This window comes from Chiloscyllium plagiosum, chromosome 33 (genome assembly GCF_004010195.1).
Source record: "Chiloscyllium plagiosum isolate BGI_BamShark_2017 chromosome 33, ASM401019v2, whole genome shotgun sequence".
NCBI lineage: Eukaryota > Metazoa > Chordata > Chondrichthyes > Orectolobiformes > Hemiscylliidae > Chiloscyllium > Chiloscyllium plagiosum.
The window spans coordinates 95,080-116,136 of record NC_057742.1 but is presented as its reverse complement, the minus strand read 5'-3'; the positions used below and the strand labels follow the sequence as shown (position 1 = coordinate 116,136).

Genomic DNA, 21,057 nt, shown 5'->3' with positions numbered 1-21,057 from the left:
TAAGATTTGCTTTCCCAAAATGCAGCACCTCGCATTTATCTGAATTAAACTCCATCTGCCACTTCTCAGCCCATTGGCCCATCTGGTCCAGATCCTGTTGTAATCTGAGGCAACCCTCTTCGCTGTCCACAGCACCTCCAATTTTGGTGTCATCTGCAAACTTACTAACTGTACCTCTTATGCTCGCATCCAAATCATTTATGTAAATGACAAAAAGTAGAGAGCCCAGCACCAATCCTTGGGCCTCTCCATTGGTCATAGGCCTCCAGTCTGAAAAACAACCCTCCATCACCACCCTCTGTCTTCTACCTTTGAGCCAGTTCTGTATCCAACTGGCTAGTTCTCCCTTTATTCCATAATTGGCTAACATAAAGAAGACAGAGGGTGGTGGTTGAAGGGAAATTATCATTCTGGAGTTCAGTTACTAGTGGTGTACCGCAAGGATCTGTTCTGGGGCCATTGCTTTGGTCATTTTTATAAACGACCTGGATGAGGGCGTAGAAGGATGGGTTATTAAATTTGTGGATGACACTCAGGCTAGTGGAGGTGTGCAAAGTGCTGAAGGATGTTGCAGGTTACTGAGGGACATAGATAAGCTGCACAGCTGGGCTGCGAGGTGGCAAACAAAGTTTAATGCGGAAAAGTGTGAGGTGATTCACTTTGGAAGGAGCAACGGCAATAAAGAGTACTGAGCTAATGGTAAGATTCTTGTAGTGTAGATGAGCAGAAAGATCTCGGTGTCCATGTACGTAGATCCCTGAAAGTTGCCACCCAAGTTGGCAGGGTTGTTAAGAAGGTGTGTTAGCTTTTATTCGTAGAGGGATTGAGTTTCAGAGTTACGAGGTCATGCTGCAGCTGTACAAAACTCTGGTGCCGCCGCACTTGGAGTATTGCATACAATTCTGGTCGCCACATTACAGGAAGGATGTGGAAGTTTTGGAAAGGATGCAGAGGAGATTTACTAGAACGTTGTCAAGTATGGAGGAAAGGTCTTATGAGGAAAGGCTGAGGGACTTGAGAGAAGAAGGCTGAGAGATGATTTAATTGAGACATATAAAATAATCAGTGTTAGATAGGGTGGACAGTGAGAGACTTTTTCCTCAGATGGTGATGACTAGCATGAGGGGACATAGCTTTAAAATTGAGGGATGATAAACATAGGACAGATGTCAGAAGTAGTTTCATTACTCAGACAGTAGTAGTAGTGTGGAATGCACTGCCTGCAACAGTAGCAGACTTGTCAACTTTAAGGGCATTTAAATGATAAACATACAGATGAAAACGGAATAGTGTAGGAGATAGCCTTCAGATTGGTTTTACAGGTCGGTGCAACATCGAAGGCCAAAGGGCCATAGGGCCTGTACTGCGCCGTAGTGTTCTATGTAAAGAGTTATCGGTCACAGTACTCCTAGCTTCTGATGTGCTTTTGTAGCCAGTGTTTATGTGATGAATCAGTTGAGTTTCTGGTAATCCCTGGGTGTTATAGTGGGGGATTCAGTGTTGGTAACCCCATTGAACGGTAACCATACTAAATATCAAGGGGAAGTGGTTATAACATAGAACATGGACAGCACAGAAGCAGACCCTTCAGCCCACTTTATCCACACCAATTATGATTTATTTCTAAACTAATCCCATCTGCCTGCGCATTGTCCATGTCCCTCTATTCCCTGCCTATTCATGTGTGTCTAAATGTCTCCTAAAATTTGCTACCACATCTGCTTCTATCACCTCTCATGGCAACACGTTCCAGGCAACTACCATCATTTGTGTAAAAACCTTACTTCACACATTTCCTTTAAACTTTACCTCTCTCACCTTAAACCTATGCTCTCTAGTACTTTACACTTGCACCCTTAGAAAAAGACTCCAACTATCCATCTTATCAATGCCTCTCATAATTTTACATACTTCTATATACATAAAGAAATTAGCAAAGATATAGTACTTGAAAAGCCAACCGGACATTACATTGCTAATTCCCTGTGTGATGATACTATGACTTTAAGAGGTGGATTTTGTCCTGTTTTTTTGAAGAAAACTTGTAAGACAGAAGTGCCAAGCTATCTATTTGAATCCAAGACAGTAAATGGCTTGTGAGGCCTTGTGTTTTTTTTCAAAAGTTGGAACAAAAGCAATAGCCTGAATGGGTGGGATGAATACTCCTACAGAACCAGGATTTTTAGTTTTAGTTTTTAGTTGCTGCTCAAATCTTGAAGCTGGATGTGGAAGCTGTGCTTCCTCTCTCTGTTCCAGTTAAAAGTTGAGGGTTCTTTCCTGCTGTTAGAATTGCATGTGAGACAATCTATTCACTGAATTTGCCTCTGCCAAGGATGTGTTCAGGATGTTACTGTTACTGTTTAGTAGTTAAATAATCTATTATTCTGTCAAGTTTTCCAATAGAGTTAAAATATTCTAATTTCTATGTTATTTTATTGTCTTTTAACTATAGTGTACGAATAAAGTCTGTTTAACTTCAAGGCTGGTAACTTGGCCAATCGAACTGGAACGCAACACCGAGCATTTGCCTATAAAATGAGAAAAGATTATGTTTGAGGCTATCCTTTTAATATTATTTCAACAGGGTTTGGTCTGGGTCCATAACAAATGAACCAAATAAGGTTGATTTCAGAGTAGTGAAGGAGGTGTTTCGTGAAATAATGAAAACATTGGTAGTTAGCTTTCGCAATTCTATAGACTCTGGAAACATTCCTGTGGACTGAAAAATAGCAAATATAACACCAGTATTTAAGAGGTGAGGAGGAGGGGGAGTTGAGTTCAACCCAGCTGTTAGCTTGATAACAGTAGTTAGGAGACTATTAGAACCTATTTTAGGGGATGTGATGACTATACATTTAGATATTAAAAAGTAAAACTAGACAGAGTCAACATGGATTTATGAAAAGGGATTCACATTTGACAAATGTTTTAAGGATATCATGCAGCATTGATAAAGTAGAAGCAGTGGAGTGGAGCATTTAAATTTTCAGAAGGTTTTTTGGTAAGACCTCACCAGGAGGTTAATAAAGTAAATTAAACTACAGGGAACTGCAGGAAATACAGAGGATCCTCGATTATCTGAATTTCAGATTCTCCGGTAAGATCGCAAGGTCCCAATGTTTGGCTAAACTGTGTTATCCGGCATTCGATTATCCAAACAAAATATGCCTCACCTGTGTCATTTGGATAATCGAGGTTCCTTGTATACTATGGATGGAGGATTGGTTAACAGATAGAAAACAAAGAGCAAGAATAAACTAATCATTCACAAAATGGCAGGTTGTTAATAGTGGGGTACTGCAGGGTTCACTGCTAGCTCCGCAAACGTTCACAATCTACATCAATGATTTGGATGTGGAGACTAAATGAATTATTTCCAAGTTTGCAGGAAATTTAAAAAAAAATTATTTTGTGGAATGTGAACGTTACTGGCTAGGCCAGTATTTATTGCCCATCCCTAGCTGCCCTAGAAGGTGAGGGTGAGTCCCTAGAAGGTGGGGGTGTGCTGCTTTCTTGAACTGCTGTAATCCACCTGCTGTGGGTTGACCCACAATGCCATTAAGGAGGGTATTCCGGGATTTTGACCCAGCGACAATGAAGGAATGGCGATATATTTCAAAGTCAGGATGGTGAGTGGCTTGGAGGGAAACTTGAAGGTGGTGGTGGTTCCATATATCTGCTGCCCTTGTCCTTCAAGATAAACATGACAATGGGTTTGGATGGTGCTGGCTGAGGATCTTTGGTGAATTTCAGCATGCATCTTGTAGTTAGTACACATGGTTGCTGAGTGTGGATGTTGTGCCAATCAAGTGGGCTGCTTTTTCCTGGGTGGTGCAAAGCTTCTTGAGTGTTACTGGGACTGCACTCATCCAGACAAGTGGGGAGTGTTCAATCTGACTCCTGACTTGTGTCTTGGAGATGGCAGACAGGCAGTAAGTTACTCGTTACAGGATTCCTAGCCTCTGACCTGCTCTTGTAGCCACTGCGTTTATGTGGTGAGTCCAGTAGAGCTTCTGATCAATGATAATTCCCAGGATTTTGATAGCGGGAGATTCAGTGATGGTAACACCATTGAATGTTATGGGGCTGTTAGATTGTCTCTTATCAGTGATGGTCATTGCCTAGCATTTGTGTGGCATGAATGTTACTCGCCACTTGTCAGTCCAAGCCTGGATTTTGTCAAGATTTTGTTGCATTTGGATACGGACTGTTGTAGTGTCTGAGGAGTAGCGAATGGTGCTGAACGTTGCAAAATCATCATTGAATGTCCCCATTTCTGACCTTATGATGGAGGAAAGATCATTCATGAAGCAGCTGAAGATGGTTGGGCCAAGGACACTATGCTGAGAAACTCCTGCAGAAATGTCCTGGAGCTGAGATGACTGACCTCTAACAACCATGACCGTCTTTCTCTACATCAGGTATGACTGTACCAACTGCAGAGTTTGCACCTTGATACCAATTGATTCCAGTTTTGTTAGGGATCCTTGATGCCACGCTCAGTCAAATGCAGCCTGGAAGTAAAGAGCTGACACTCTCATCTCACCTCTGGATTTCAGTTCTTTTATCCATGTTTGAATCAAGGCTGTAATGAGGTCAGGAGCTGAGTGACCCTGGCAGAACCCAAAATGGGTGTCACTGAGCAGGTAATTGCTAAGCAGGTACTGCTTGATAGCACTGTTAATGACACTTTCATCATCTTACTGATGATTGAGAGTAGACTGATGGGGCAGTAATTAAATGGGTTTCGTCCTGCTTTTTACGTACAGGACATACTAGGCCAATTTTCCACATTGTCGGGTAGATGCCAGTGTTGTAACTGTACTGGAACAGTTAGGGGAGCAGCAAGTTCTAGAGTACAAGTAGTCAGTACTATTTCCAGAATGTTGTCAGAGCCCACAGCCTTTGCAGTATCTATTGCCTCCAACTTTTCTTGATATCAAGCAGAGTGAATCGAATTTGATGAGCATGTGAGTTGTGGGGGGGGGATGTAGAGAGGCTTTAAAGCGATTTAAATAGGATGAGTGAATGTGAAAAGAAATGGTAGATGGAATATCATGTGGGTAAGTGTGAAATTATCCATTTCGGTAGGAGGAACAAAGGTGAAGATTATTTCTGTAATGGTGACAGATTGAAAAATATTGATATCAAAAGGCGCCTAAGTATCCTTGTTCATAAGTCAGGAGAAAGTGAGGTCTGCAGATGCTGGAGATCAGAGCTGAAAATGTGTTGCTGGAAAAGAGCAGCAGGTCAGGCAGCATCCAGGGAACAGGAGAATCGACGTTTCGGGCATAAGCCCTTCTTCAGGCATATAAGCCTGAAGAAGGGCTTATGCCCGAAACGTCGATTCTCCTGTTCCCTGGATGCTGCCTGACCTTGTTCATAAGTCACTAAGAGCTAACCTGTAGATGTAGCAAGCAATTCGGAAACCAAATAATACATTAACCTTAACTGCCTGTAGATTTGAGTACAGGAGCAAAGAAGCCTTGCTTCAATTGCACAGCATACAGATAAAACTTCAAGTAAATCACTGCACCCTGTTTTAGTCCCCTTCCCTATTTATGGATGTATAGGGTGCACCAGACTGATTTCTGCTTTGGTGGAGCTGCTTATTGACAAGAGATTGAGGAGGCCTGTACTAGAGTCATAGAGTTATATAGCAAGGAAACAGACCGTTTGGTCCAGCTCATACCTGCCAACTAGACATTCTACATTAATCTAGTCCCATTTGCCAGCAGTTGCCGCACCTCTAAATTCTTCCTACTCATGTACCCATCATGATGCCTTTTAAAGTTGTAACTGACCAGCCTCCCCCATTTTCTCTGGCAGCTTGTTCCACACACACATCACCCTCTATGTGAAAGGATTGCCCATTAGGTCCCTTTTAAATCTTGCCCTCTCACCTTAAACCTATACCTTATAGTTTTGGAGTGCCCTAACCTGGAAAAAAACCTGGTTATTGACCCTATCTATGCCCATCATGATTTTATAAACCTCTGTAAGGTCATCCTTCAGCCTCCGACGCTCCAGGGAAAATAGCCCCAGCCTATTCAGTCTCTCCCTATAGCTCAAATCCTCCAACCCTTGTAAATCTTTTCTGAACCCATTCAAAATTAACAATATCTTTCCTATAGGATCTAATCTTGCTAACCAGTCTTCCATACAGAACTTTGTTGAATGCCTTGCTGAAGTCCATTTAGACAATATCTACCACGCTGCCTTCATCAATCTTCTTTGTCACTTCTTCAAAAAAACTCAATCAGTGAGACCATATTTCCTACACGCAAATCCACTTTGACTATCCCTAATCAGTCCTTGCCTTTCCAAAAATGTAAATCCCATCCCTCAGAATCCCTACCAACAACTTACCCACTACTGATGTCAAGTTCACTGGTCTATTAGTTCCCTGGCTTTTCCTTAAATAATAGCACCACATTAGCCAACCTCTAGTCTTCCGGCACCTTACTCATAGCTTTTGCTGATACAAATATCTCAGCAAGGGTCCTAGCAATCACTTCCCTAATTTCTTACAAAATTCTGGAATACACCTGATCAGGTTCCAGGGATTTATCCACCTTTATGCATTTTAAGACATCCAGGATCTCCTCCTCTATAATGTGGACACTTTTCAAGATTTCACTATTTATTTATCCAAGTTCTCTAGCACAAAATATTCACCCATCTCCTGTAGTTCCACGCAGACGGCTTTGTTGATCTTTAAGAGGCCCTACTGTCTCCACAGTTACTCTTTTGCCCTTAATCTATTTGTACATTCTGTTTGGATTCTCTTTATCCCTATTTGCCAAAGTTATCTGATGTCTCCCTTTTGCCATCCTGATTTCCCTGGAGTATATTCTTACTACCCATATATGCCTCTAGGGTTTCATACAATCCCAGCTGTCTATACTTGCCTCCTCCTTTTTCTTGGCCAGAGCCTCAACTTCTGTCATCCAATCCTTAACACTACAGCAGCCACAGTCCATCTTTGAAAAGTTGAAATCCCTTACCATTACAATCCTATTGTTATTACAGATACTTAAAGTCTCCTTAGAAACTTACTTCCCAATTTCCTGTTGAATATTGGGGGGCTTACAGCACAATATCAATAAGGTGATCAGGTAGGAGAAAGTGAGGAACACAGATTCTGAAGATCAGAATCGAGAGTCGAGAGTGTTTTTGCTGGAAAAGCACAGCCAGTCAGGAGCAGGAAAATCGACGTTTTGGGCAAAAGTCCTTAATCAGGAATGAGGCTTGTGAGCCAAGGGGGTGGAGAGATAAATGGGAGGGGGATGGGGCTAGAGGGAAGGTAACTGAGAGTGCAATAGGTAGATGAAGGTGGGGGAAATGGTGATAGGTTGGACAGGAGGGCGGAGTGGATAGGTGGGAAGGACGTTGGACAGGTAAGACAGGTCATGAGGGTGGTGCCAAGGCAGAAGGTTGGATCTGGAATAAGGTGGGGGGAGGGGAAATGAAGAAACTGGTGAAATCCACATTGATGCCGCGTGGTTGGAGGGTGCCAAGGCGGAAAATGAGATATTCTTCCTCCAGGCATCAGGTGGTTAGGGTGTGGCGATGAAGGAGGCCCAGGACCAGCATGTCCTTGGCAGAGTGGGAGGGGGAGTTGAAATGTTTGGCCATGGGGCGGTGGGGTTGATTGGTGCGGGTGTCCTGTAGATGTTCTCTGAAGCGCTCTGCGAGGAGGCGTCCTGTCTTCGCGATGCAGAGGAGACCGCACCGGGAGCAACAGATACAGTAAATGACGTGTGTGGAAGTGCAGGTAAAACTCTAATGGATGTGGGAAGGCTTTTTTGGGGCCTTGGACGGAGGTAAGGAGGGGAAGTGCGGGCACAGGCTTCGTAATTCTTGCGATGGCAGGGAAGGTGCTGGGAGGGGAGGGTGGGTTGGTGGGGTGCGTGAACCTGACAGAGAGTCATGGAGGGAATGGTCTTAATGGATAGGGGTGGGGAGGGAAATATCTCCCTGGTGGTGGGGTCTATTTGTAGGTGGCAGAAATGGCAGAGGATGATGCAATGTATACGGAGGTTAGTGGGGTGGAAGGTGAGTTCTGACCCTGTTGCAGTTGGAGGGGTGGGGTTCAAGGGTGGAGGTGCAGGAGGTGGATGAGATGCGTTGAGGTCATGTGGGCAGGGAAATTGCGGTCTTTGAAGGAGGCCATCTGGTGCTTTCTGTGGTGGAACTGGTCCTCCTGGGAACAGATGCGGCAGAGGCGGAGGAATTGGGAATAAGGGATAGCATTTTTACAGGAGGCAGGGTAGGAGGAGGTGTAGTCCAGGTAGTTGTGGGAATCAATGGGTTTGTAGAAGATGTCAGTGTTGAGTCGGTCACCGTTGATGTAGAGGGAGAGATCCAGGAAGGGGAGGGAGGTGTCTGAGATGGTCCAGGTAAACTTAAGGTCAGGTTGGAATGTGTAGATGAAGTTGATGAACTGCTCAACCTCCTCATGGGAGCACGAGGTGGTGATCAGCCCTTTCTTACTTCTCAGTTCCACCCAAATTGCTTCACTGCATGTTCTCCCAGGAATATCTTCCCTAAGTACAGTTGTAACTCAGCTCGGAGTTTTCCCTCTGGAGAGAAGGAGGAAGAGAGGAGACCTGATCGAGGTGTACAAAATAATGAGAGGAATAGATAGAGTCAATAGCCAGAGACTTTTCCCCAGGGCAGGATTGACTGGTACGAGAAGTCATAGTTTGAAGATATTAGGAGGAAGGTATAAAGGAGACATCAGAGGTAGGTTCTTTACACAGGGAGTTGTGAATGCATGGAATGCGTTGCCAGTGGTGGTGGTTGAAGCAGAGTCATTGGGGACATTTAAGCAACTGCTGTACATGCACATGGATAGCAGTGAGTTGAGGGGTGCGTAGGTTAAGTTACTATATTTTACATTAGGATTAAATCTCTGCACAACATCGTGAGCCAAAGGGCCTGTTTGTGCTGTACTTTTCTATGTTCTATGTTCTAACATTATCCCTAACGAAAAATGCCACTTGCCTGCTTCTCTTTCCTCCGTTTCTACCCTTCCGACAGTATCTATACCTTGGAACATCAAACTGCCAGTCATGTCCTGCCCTATGATATTGATATCCCAGTCCAATATTCCAAATCATGTCCTGAGTCAACAGGCTTAAAGTCCTACATCTGCTCCTACAGAGTGCTAGTAGCCAGCTTGTTATTATAGACGAAAGGAAACAAACCAACAAAAGGACTCTCATCCTGAATGTTGAATCCTGAAGTCACAGTAAAAAGGAATGAGAGCCCCAACATCTCTAGCATGCTGCAAAACTAAGAAATCTGAAGTCAACTTTTCAACCACCAACATCAATGCTCCTGGCCACAATGGCAATGGCCACAAAGTATAACCAACCGCTCAATGTGAATAATTCAGAAGCCAATCCAAATAGCAACAATGTTTTATCGTTGCTGACTTACCTTGTCTTCATACTCTGTGCATGTGTGTGTTGTATTACTAAATCTTCTCATGTTTAATAATTAATAAACTCACTCTTTGTTAACTTAAGGCAGCCTGGTTAAAATGTTGACGCTACCAAAGGAAAGCCAGTTCATCCCTCCTCACCAGGAGCTTCACGATTTGAAGTAACTAGTTTGAAACCAGAGTAAATTGGGAAATGTTGCCTGGAGTCTGTATATAACAATGTCTGTGAATATCTGAAGTAGTATGTAAGAGCCAGAAAGTCACATAAACATTTATAAAACATTGGTTTGGCTTCATCTGGAGGATTTTGTTCAATTCTGTGGGGAGGCGATAGCCTAGTGGTATTATCGCTAGACTGTTAACCCAGAGACCTAGGTAATGCTCTGTGGACTCAGGTTCAAGTCATGCCAGAGATTATGCAATTTGAAGCCGATTTTTAAAAAACCTGGAATCAAAATAATGACCATGAAACTATTGCTGATTGTCAGAAAAACTCATCTGGTTCACTAATGCCCTTTAGGGCAAGTATCACCCTTACCTGGTCTGGCTTATATGTGACTCCAGACCCATAGCAATGTGATTGACTCTTATTGGCCTCTGGGCAATTAGGGATAAGCAATAAATGCTGCCTAGCTAGTGATGCCCACATCCCATGAATAAATACATTTAGACAAATTCTGAGTGTCACTCTTTTAAAAGGATATCAGAGATTTACTGAAATGGTCCAGTGAATGTGGAGAGACTGGAGAAGCTGGGATCATTCTCCTCAGAAAGAGATGTCTAAGAGGAGATTTAACAAAGGTGCTCAAAATCATGAAGAATTCTGATAGAATAAAGGAGAAAGTGCTTCCAGTGACAGGAGGAGCAGTGGCCAGAGATTTCTGATCTAAGGCAATTGGTAAAAGTACCAGAAATGAGATGAAGAAAATGATTTTCATGTATCCAATGAATCTGGAATGCTAAACCAAAGAAAAACCAAAGCACTACGCTGCTGGAAATCAGAAACAGAAATTACTGGAAATACACAGCAGGTTTGGCAGCATTTGCGAAGGATTACTGGATCTGAAATGTTCACTCTTTTTCTTCTCATATGCTGTCAGACCTGCTGAGCTTTTCAAGCAATTTCTGCTTTCGGAAGTGGAATACACCACCTTCAAATAATAACTTCCAAACACAAAGAAAATTTACAATGTTTTGAAGGAAGTGTAAGGGTGCAGGAGTATTGGGATAACTCTTACTGTAGGTCTGTCATTCCAGGATGATGAGATGGAAATAGAACATAGAACATAGAACAATACAGCACAGAACAGGCCCTTCGGCCCACGATGTTGTGCCGAACTTCTAACCTAGATTAAGTACCCATCCATGTACCTATCCAAATGCCGCTTAAAGGTCGCCAATGATTCCGACTCCACCACTCCCACGGGCAGCGCATTCCATGCCCCCACCACTCTCTGGGTAAAGAACCCACCCCTGACATCTCCCCTATACCTTCCACCCTTCACCTTAAATTTATGTCCCCTTGTAACACTCTGTTGTACCCGGGGAAAAAGTTTCTGACTGTCTACTCTATCTATTCCTCTGATCATCTTATAAATGTGTTGCTGGAAAAGCGCAGCAGGTCAGGCAGCATCTGGGGAACAGGAGAATTGACGTTTCGGGCATTAGCCCTTCTTCAGGAATCAGGATGATGCAAAGCAGGAGGCTGGTAGGAAGAGTAGGAGGAAAACTTTGGAATTGGCAAGTCTGCAAGTCACCAAGGTATAGATGAGAACCTCAGCAGGAAATCTCAGAGCTCGGGTGGGGAGGACAAGATGATCACAGAGAGGTGAAGTAAGTAGCCTTGGTGATGGAACGGAAGTGGCATTGAAAGCACAGTGTGGCATGAAAAAAATACTGTGGTTGCAAACAGTCTAGCTCAGCTTTAGGGGAACAAGGGGAAGAATGGAGTTGGTGCTCAGGACTAAAAAACTTGTGGACATAAAGTGATATCTTGAAAAGTGTCCGTATTACAGAAGAGCAGGTGCTGGATGCCTTAAAATGCATAAAGATGGATAAATCTGGGACATGACCTGGTGTATTCCAGAATTTTATAGGAAGTTAGGGGAGTGCTTGCTGGGCCCTTGCTGAGATACTTGTATCATCAAAAGCCATGAGTGAGGTGCCGGAAGTCCAGAGGTTGGCTATGTAGTGCCATTACTTATGAAAGGTGATAAGGAAAGCCAGGGAACTACAGACCAGTGAGCCGAACATCAGTGACAGGTAGGTTGTTGAAAGGAATCCTGAGGGACATGATTTACATGCATTTGGAAATGGAAGGGTCGATTAGGGATAATACATTGGAAATTGTGTCTCACTAACTTGATTGAGTTTTTGAAGAAGTGACAAAAATGATTGATGATGGCAGAGTGATAGACATTTTCCATATGGATTTCAGCCAGGCATTTTAACAAGGTTCCACATGGAAGAGTGATGAGCAAGGTTTGATCTCATGGAATCCAGGGGGAGCTAGCCAATCGCATATCAAATTGGCTTACATGTAGGAGACAAAGGATGGTGGTGAAGAGCTGTTTTTCAGACTGGAGGTATGTGACCAGTGATTTGCTGTAAGGATCAGTGCTGGGTCCACTGTTTTTGTCAATTATATAATGATTTGGATGAGAACATAGAAGGTATGGTATGTAAATTTGCAGATCACACCAAAATTGGTGGTGTAACAGACAGTGAAGAAGGTTAAGTCAGAGCACAACAGGACCTTGATCATATGGGCCAATAAGTGGCAGATGGTGTTTAATTTAGATAAATCGGAGGTGTTGCATTTTATTAAGGTAAATCAGGGCAGAACTATACAGTTAATGATGGGGCCCTGACAAGTGGTGCTGAACAAAGAGGCCTAGGGGTGCAGATTCATAGATCCTTGAAAGTGGAGTCACAGGTAGAAAGGATGGTGAAGGCGGCTTTTGGTATGCTTACCTTCAATGGTCACTGTATTAAGTATAGGAGTTGTGTTGTCATGTTGCAAATGTCCAGGACGTTTGTGAGGCCATTTTAGAATACTGAATTCAATTCTGCTATAGAAAAGATGTTGTTAAATTCAAAAGGGTTCAGAAAAGATTTATAAGCATGTTGCCAGGATTGGAAAGTTTGATCTATAAGGAGAGGCTGAATATGTTTTTTCCCTGAAGCATCAGAGGCTGACGGATGACCTTACAGAGTTTTATAAAATCATGAGGGGCATGGATAGGGTGAATAGACAAAGTCTTTTTACCCAGGTAGTGGAGTCCAAAACTAGAGCACATAGGTTTAAGGTCAGAGGACAAAGATTTAAAAAGGAACTGAGGAGCAACATTTTCATAGAGGGTGGTGTGTGCATGGAATGAGCTGCCAGAGGAAGTGGTGGAGGTGGATACAATTACAATATTTCTTGGGAATCTGGAAAGGTACATGAATAGGAAGGGTTTAGAGGGATATGGGCCAGATTCTGACAAATAGGACTAGATCAGTTCAGGATACCTGGTTGGTATGGATGAATTAGACTAAAGGATCTGTTTCTGTGCTGTACATCTCTATGACTCCATACATAGAACATTACAGAGCAGTACAAGCCCTTCGGCCCTCGATGTTGCGCCGACCTGTCATACCAATCTGAAGCCCATCTAACCTACACTATTCCATGTACATCCATATGTTTGTCCAATGATGACTTAAATGTACTTAAAGTTGGCGAATCTACTACTGTTGCAGGCAAAGCATTCCATACCCTTACTACTCTCTGAGTAAAGAATTGGAATGTAACTGAGGCTTGTTGATCCATCAATCTGTCTTCACTGACTGGCACTAAATCCTTGTTTGCAAATTCCCCATAAGCCTCATTTCTCCCAATTTCCATATTTAATCTTCAGCCTGTCTGAATTTGTTGACTCCTCCTAAATTTGTGCCCACCTTTCCCAGTTTGAATCCTTCTAATCAGTTTGCCATCCCTGCCATTTATCACAAAGTCACAAATGATATTCTGTCACAAGGGTAAACCATGTTTACCTGTCGTTCTCAATGTTTCTGCAGCCTTTGGCAAGGTTACCACATAATCCTTTTCAAACTGTTGTCCACTGGGTGGAACTGCTCTCATCTCGTTCCTTTTATATCTATCTGCTGGCAAGCTGAGAATCATTGGCAATGTTTCGTTTTCTGTTCCTGCACTGTTTTCCATCAGGAACTATTCTCATACTTCTCACCCATATACTGCCACTTAGTGGCATAATCTGAAAGTAAAAATGCCTGTATTCATGCATACATTGACTGCACCAGACTGACCTCACCATCTCCACCATTGTTCTTAACTAAACTGCTTTAATAACATCGATCACCTACTCACCATATCCCTCAATTTCACTGATATCTTTTAAACCTACTTTCTTCCCAAATCCATCAATGCAACCTTGAACTCTTGAGTTGAGCTTCAGATCACATACGTCATCACTAAACACCTCCATGACATTACCTCGCTCTCCCCTTCCTCAGCTGATTTGCTGCAGAAGTCATCTTTCAATCTTTTGTTTCATTTAGATTTGACTAATCAAATGCATTCCTGCTCAGCCTCCCACAATCCACTCGCCATAAACCTAAGATCATCAAAACATCCACTGCATATGTCTTGATGTAACTGAGGCTTGTTGATCCATCAATCTGTCTTCACTGACCGACACTAAATCCTGGTTTACAAATTCCCCATAAGCCTCATTTCTCCCAATTTCCATAATCCTTTCCAGCCCCACAATCCTCTGAAACTTTTATGTACTTTAATTCTGGTATCAAGTATCCTGAATTTTAATTGCTCTGACAATGTTGGTCATGCCTTATGTGCAGAAGTAGGAAATTCACTTCCTAAACAACTCATGACTCTCTTTCTTCCGTTAAGATGCTTAACACTTCTCTTTCACCAACTTCTCACCATCCACCCTAAACATGATTTATGAGATTCAGTGACAAACTTTGCTTCCTAACACCCCTAGAAAACATCTCGGGTGTTTTGTTACATTAAAGGCAGATATATATTACTATGAATCAGAGGATATTTCTGGTCATTAAGTACAAAATGTCAGGAACAGCCAAGACAGTGATGGGTCTCATTGAGAGTTCAGTCCATCCCTCTTTACAGGCTGAAAATCCACCTAAAGAGTTGACCATCAGATTCCAATCACAAGGATTGTTGTAGTCATGTCCGTGGGTAATGAGTCAATTCCATTAAATAATTGTGATATGCTCCAAAACCCGCACCACTGAACACAAGTAGGTAACAATCACTCCACCCCACTCACTCACCTACTCACCATATCCCTCAATCTCACTGATATCTTTTAAACCTACTTTCTTCCCAAATCCATCAACTGCATTCACACACCTTCGCCCCAAATGCTTCAAGATCTTTCTCCAAGTACATTCAGTGTTGTCTGAGCTCATTTCAGTTACATAAGGCTCCTTTGGCTGAAACAACTTCCCAAGTTCTTTCTCAATCCTCCCTCCCAAGGTTAATGCATCCCTGGGATTTCAACTTTCCTCACACCAAAATATTTCTTTGAAACAGTCTTTTCAAGCTGTCAATGAGACCAACTCAAAACCTCTATTTTCTCAAAATCAATTATTCTGATTTACTAAACCCTTCTCAGAACCAATATCCAGAATCATCTGTGTATGGACATTGCTTAAGTTAAAAATAACAGGACTCCTTTCAAATAGCCTGAATGAAATTAACAAATTAATCGGCTTTCCTGAGACAGAAAACTCGCCAGATAGGTGAATATGTGGTTATGCCCCAAATTAACAACTTGGATGGAGAGATGGAAAGACTATTGCCAAATTTGCAGATGACATTAGAAGAGGTGAGAACGTAAGTCGGAAAAAAGAAACAATACATACAGATAGATTAGGTGGATGGGCCAAAATTTAGCAGATAAAGTTTAGTGTTGGTAAGTGACAGGTTATCGAAGTTTGTTGGAAGAATAGAAAGGTAAATTATTATCTCAATGAAGAAAATCTTCAGTGTGCTTCGGTGCAGAGGACTCTGGGTTTCCGAGTACATGAATTGCAGAAATCTAGTATGCAGCAGGTAACAAGGAAGACAATGGAATTGTAGCATTTATTGCCGAAGGTATTGAGTATAAAAGTAAGGAAGTGTTGCTGCAACTGTACAAGGCAAAACTGAGACCGTATCTGGAACATAGCAAACAGTTTCCATCCCCTTACTCAACAAGGGATGTAGTTCATTTGGAGGCAGTTCAGAGGAGATTCACTAGATTGATTCCAAAGAGGGGACACTTATCTTTTATGAAGAGAAATTGAGCAGTTTAAGCTGAGAAGAATGAGAGTAAATCTAGCTGAAGTATACAGGGTATAAGATGCTAAAGGGGATTGACACAGAGAATATTTTCTCATGTGGGGCAATCTTAAATGAGTCATCATTTTAGGATAAAGAGTAACAGATTTAAAACAGAGATGAAGAGAAATTACTTCTCTCAAAGGGTCATCAATCTGTGGAATTAACTAACCCAAAGTATGGTAGATAGTAGGACATTGAGTAAATTAAGGAGGAGATAGATCTTTAATTAGACATGGGTTGGAGGCTTCTGTGGAGTAGTCAGGAAAGTGCAGTTGAGGCTGAGATGAGATTAGCCATAATCATATTGAATGATGGAGTACGCTCAAGAGGCTGAATTGCCTACTCCTACTCCTAGCTCTCATGTTATAAAGCAGACTGGCCCCGATGTTACCAATCAGCCCACTGGAGGGCAACCTCTTGGGCTAGGGTGCCCCAGCAGAACCCAGAACTTAGCGAAAGGCCAAATAAGCAGTGTTCACAGACGCACTCATCTCTTGCATCCACCCACCAGTCAGGAATTGCAGCAATCTTGGGGGATGGTGGAGAGCAATAAAGGGTGATCAGTGGTCAATGAACCAGGCCAAAGGATAAGTTCAACTTTGGTTTCAATCTCACTTCAGTGTGAATCATAATTTGGTACAAAGGAAACATCACCAAAGAAGGGTTGAGAGGGCAGAGGGACACAGTATGGAGGAAATGGAAATACCAAGGAGACCAGGGGTGAGGAGACAGGGACAGGTTAGTGAGGAGTGGGAAGAGAGTTAAAAATGTGGTGTGGGGACATGAATGGATGACCTGGGGAAAACTGGGTGGGGTTGTTGATGTCATGGTCCCTACACATCTCAATCTGTGAACATATTAAGAATTACTAGTGGCCACAACTTCCAAGTGAGAAGGAAATGTTTAGGGGAGATATGCGTGGAAAGTTCTTTTCGCAGAGGGTGGTGGGTGCCTGGTACACGTTGCCAGCGGAGGTGGTAGAGGTGGACACAATAGCATCATTTAAGATGTAGTTAGACAAATTCATGAATGAGCAGGGACCAAAGAGATACAGACCCTTAGGACATAGATGACAGGTTTAGATGGAGGATCTGGACCGGCACAGGTTTGGAGGGCTCAAGGGCCTGTTCCAGTGCTGTATGTAATGTTCTTTGTTCTTCTTTGACAAATTCATTGCAACATTTAAATCAATGATTCTGAAAATAATGCTCAGGTCAGAAATTCAGGGCAGAGCTGGGGTCAGGAAAGCACAATATCCCACACTGAGCACGTACTGTGTGCATGAGGGAAAACATACTTTGAGAAATGACCAGCTGCTGTATGTGGGATTGTTCACCAATATCTTCGTTTCAACCTTTAGCAGCATTTACCCTCAATATGTCCATTGCTAAAGCCTCTATTCAATCCCAGGTATATCGGTTAATACTTCATGCTTGTTATTTGTACACAGGTTTGTGACATTACAGAAACTGCTTGTAAATACAGGTGTCAGGCAACTAATTGGATAACAGATAGCTCTGGGGAGTGAGGTATCCTTTGCAGCATCCACAAGAACTCCAGCAATTAAGAAAAAAGTCAGAACTGGCTCAGTTACAGCTTAATATCATTGTTCTGTTAGGTAATGACTCTTCATGTGTGGGACCCTCATGATGTACAGGACCTTCCTTGTGTTTAAGATCTGTGCAGAACTCCCTTTCATGTAGGGAACCTTGTCATTGCCATCAATGAATATTTAGGCCCAGTCCCCAGCACCATGGAGGTACAGCAGCTGAAGTACGTTCATACTCTGGCTCGATTCCTGGCATTCCCACAGCTGATTATTAGCACTGGGCTATGGAGGGAACTTCCCATGTAAGCCTTTACCACAGCATTTTCACAAGGGCCCCTTACATTCCAACTTTGATCTCCAATTTGCAACATTTCTAGGAATACCTCCATCTGTAAGCTCCAGGCCTCAGCCTTACAACCAACCGTTATTCAGGCATGTCCCATATTCTCCCGCTGCCAGGTTTGGAATAGTCAGAGAACCTGATGTCAGAGCTGCTCAGTATCTCTGTACAAAACTAAATAATTCAACACATTCCCTAAAATACATCCTTAATTCACTTTCAACTTCCTGCCACCTTGAGTTGCTCCTGTCTTGACAGAGTGAATAGAGGTCTTTTCAATAGGAAAACTGCTGTCTCCAACAATAGAGTTAGAGCAGCAAGTCTGAAGCAAGATTCAGAACTAGGCCTGAAAGCTGCCATTCAGGAAGTGCTGCACTGTTTCATTCCCTAGTGTGACATATTGGCTAAAGGGTTTAAAGTTGTCAAATACCCTTTCTCCATCTCCCAATCCCCTCACACTATAAACAAGATAAAACATCTCACACAGCAAAACACTGACATGAGCCATTAGTACTACTTCCCACATTAAGAAATTAGTAAAGTTTAAACTGTACCTGGCCACTGGGCTTTGACTGAATGATCGCCTGGTGCTGTATGGACTTATTGAGCGTCTCCTGCTGTATGGACTTGGTGATCTCCCACTGTAGTCATATGAGCTGCTGTGCCTGTCATAGCTGGGCGATCGATGCCTACTGTAGGGGCTTGAAGACCGTTGTCTCCTGCTGTAAGGACTTGGTGATCTCATGTTATAACCACTTTGGTAGGCTGTGGGTTCCCTGGAACCATAATAGGGTGGACTTGCCGATTGTTTCCGGCTGGAATCACCAGGACTTCGCCGGTAACCATCATAAGTACTAGAAGTCCGTGACCTATAAACAGGACTGGCATCATATCCTTTACCATATAGCCCAATGGGGCTGTCTTCCCTATTTGGACTTGAAGAATGCTTACGTCTTGGGCTCCCACTTTTCTTTTTTGGACTGGGGGATGTTCGATAACCTCGTGGTGTTTCCTTATTTTTCTTTTGACTCTTAGGTCGTTCTTTGTGTGTCGATCGCTCATCTTTCTTCCCTCTCTCTTTATATGATTTAGCAGACTTTGACTCCTTGCTGCTGTGCTTCAAGAGAGGTGACGCTCGCTCTTTCTTCCCACAGTCCTCATCCTCCATCATCTGCCTTTTGGAAGAAGTCCTTTCTCTGCTACTCCTGGACTTGCCAGACTCTGGCCTCCTCCCTCGATCTTTAACCCGTTCAGTTTCCTTCATCTTGTGGTGCTCCTTAACCCGTTTGTGCGGATGGTGATGGTGATGCTTGTGAACTTTGAACCCTTTGTCCGAGCTCACCCGTTCCTCCTTCTCTCTCCGTTCAGACCGGACAGTGACCTCGGAGAAAGTGTCCGACTCTGAGCTGATGTCATCGTACTCGACCAGAGATTTCACTTTGGTGAGCGGTGTCTGTGTGGCCGCCCCCGGCGAGTCCCTGCTGTGCTTGGTTCGGTGTCGCTTGTGCCTGGACACTGCTTTGCGCCGCTCTCTGCCGCTGCTGGGGCCGGGCTGCAGGGAGCCCAGGCCACTGCTTCCATCCGCCTTAGTCCCGGCTCTCTCCGAGCCTGGCATCCCACAAAAAAAACAAGAAAATTAAAGTGAAAGTGTGCTGAAGGCGGCCCTGATCCTGATCCTCTGTCTGAACATTCACCCCAAGTGTTCCTTTTCTTCCATAATCTTTACTCTGCTGGGCTGCCACTGGCAGCAACTTCAGGTCTTTACTTTAAGGCACAAGAACTGGGGCTTGGATTTTCTTGGCAATGTTTTGGCTCCTGAAGATTTTTTTACAGGATAGGCGCCGTTTCCAAACATTAAAAACTTATTTTATTTCGTTTTGAGTTGAGTTGGAGTCCAGAAAATTGGATTAACGAACGTAAAAAACTTGTATCTGATATTTAAGTTTTTATCAGTAATATCGCTTTGATTCTCAGCAAATGGCTCTATCAGCGTGTTTATAGGACATTCTGCAATAGGGTTAGAAACCCTTGAGCCTGCTCTGGCCGATACTCAGGCCGATGGAGGCGGATTACTGGCAGCAGCCTGCCCTCAGCTTTGAAAACACCGACGCCATTGCGGCTTCAGCACCGCTTCGCCGGAAACTCAGATCCTCCAGAGGTCAAACATCTACTTCCGGACCGCCCACTTCTCTCACCAAACCGCGAGAGGGCGTCCTGTGTGACTGCAGTTCCCCCTCCTGGGCACTGAGTGGCGTAGTGAGGGATGGCAGTAACTCCTCCTGGACACAGGAAGGCGCTCGGCGTGGCTGCAGGACCTCTTCCGGGCGATCTGTCTGGCTGCAGTACTTCCTCCTGAACTGTGGTGGCTCTCTGCTGTTTGTAATACTTGCTCCTGGACATTGGAGGGCGCTATCCACTGCAATGTCACGATGTGGCCGAATGGCAGTGGTGTTACCATCAGAAGTTTGTTGACTTTTTCTGTAACTTTTCCGAATGATTGTAATGTCACTGAGGCACATTGGGGCAGCAGTCTAAAAATAAATATCATCACTTGAGTTTCAAATTATAATGGCGAAACCAATTACAGGAAATGCACAAGAAGACCAAACAACAATGTTTATTTATAACCATGATTTGGAGATGCCAGTTTTGGAGTGGGATGGACAAAGTTAAAAATCACACAACACCAGATTATAGTCCAACAAGTTTATTTGGAAACTCGACCTTTTGGAGCGCCGCTCCTTCATCAGGTGGTTGTCATCTGTATTTATAATCAGAATCGAAAGAGGCCATTCAGCCCATTATGAGTGCACAGGCTCTCTCAGTATTTTAACTTCGTTCCAATTGCCATTCCCTGCACACTGTTTCTGTGCAAATTCAGTGCTTCAGCTGTCTCAGTCCACCACATTGCAAGGCCACGTATTACAGACACTAACAAAACAGAAATTGCTAGGAATGTTTAGCAGGTCTGGCAGCATTTGTGAAGAGAAATTAGAGTTAACGTTTTGGGTCCATTGACTTCCTCAGATCCTAACGATTTACTAACATCACACTACATCAGGTTATAGTCTAACAGGTTTATTTGGAATCACAAGTTTTCAGTGCTTTGAAAGCTAGTGATTCCAAATAAACCTGTTGGACTACGCATCTGCTCCCAGGAGGAATATTCCCAATTCCTTCGGCTCCGCCGCATCTGCTCCCAGGAGGACCAGTTCCAAAACCGTACAACCCAGATGGCCTCCTTCTTCAAGGACCGTAATTTCCCGCCAGACGTAGTCGACAATGCCCTCCACCGCATCTCCTCCACTTTCCGCTCCTCCGCCCTTGAGCCACGCCCCTCCAAC

General features: G+C 43.5%; 1 protein-coding gene across 1 annotated transcript in view; it reads right to left on the bottom strand.

The window, feature by feature from the left end:
* The window catches only part of cdk12 (cyclin-dependent kinase 12), a 69,481-nt gene extending 49,622 nt beyond the window's left edge, over positions 1–19,859 (bottom strand). The window contains exon 1 of the mRNA XM_043674682.1: positions 18,268–19,859. Coding sequence (XP_043530617.1) covers positions 18,268–19,328 — 1,061 coding nt within the window. The 5' untranslated portion in view covers positions 19,329–19,859. The remainder of the gene's footprint in view (positions 1–18,267) is intronic.
* Between the last annotated feature and the right edge of the window lie 1,198 nt (positions 19,860–21,057).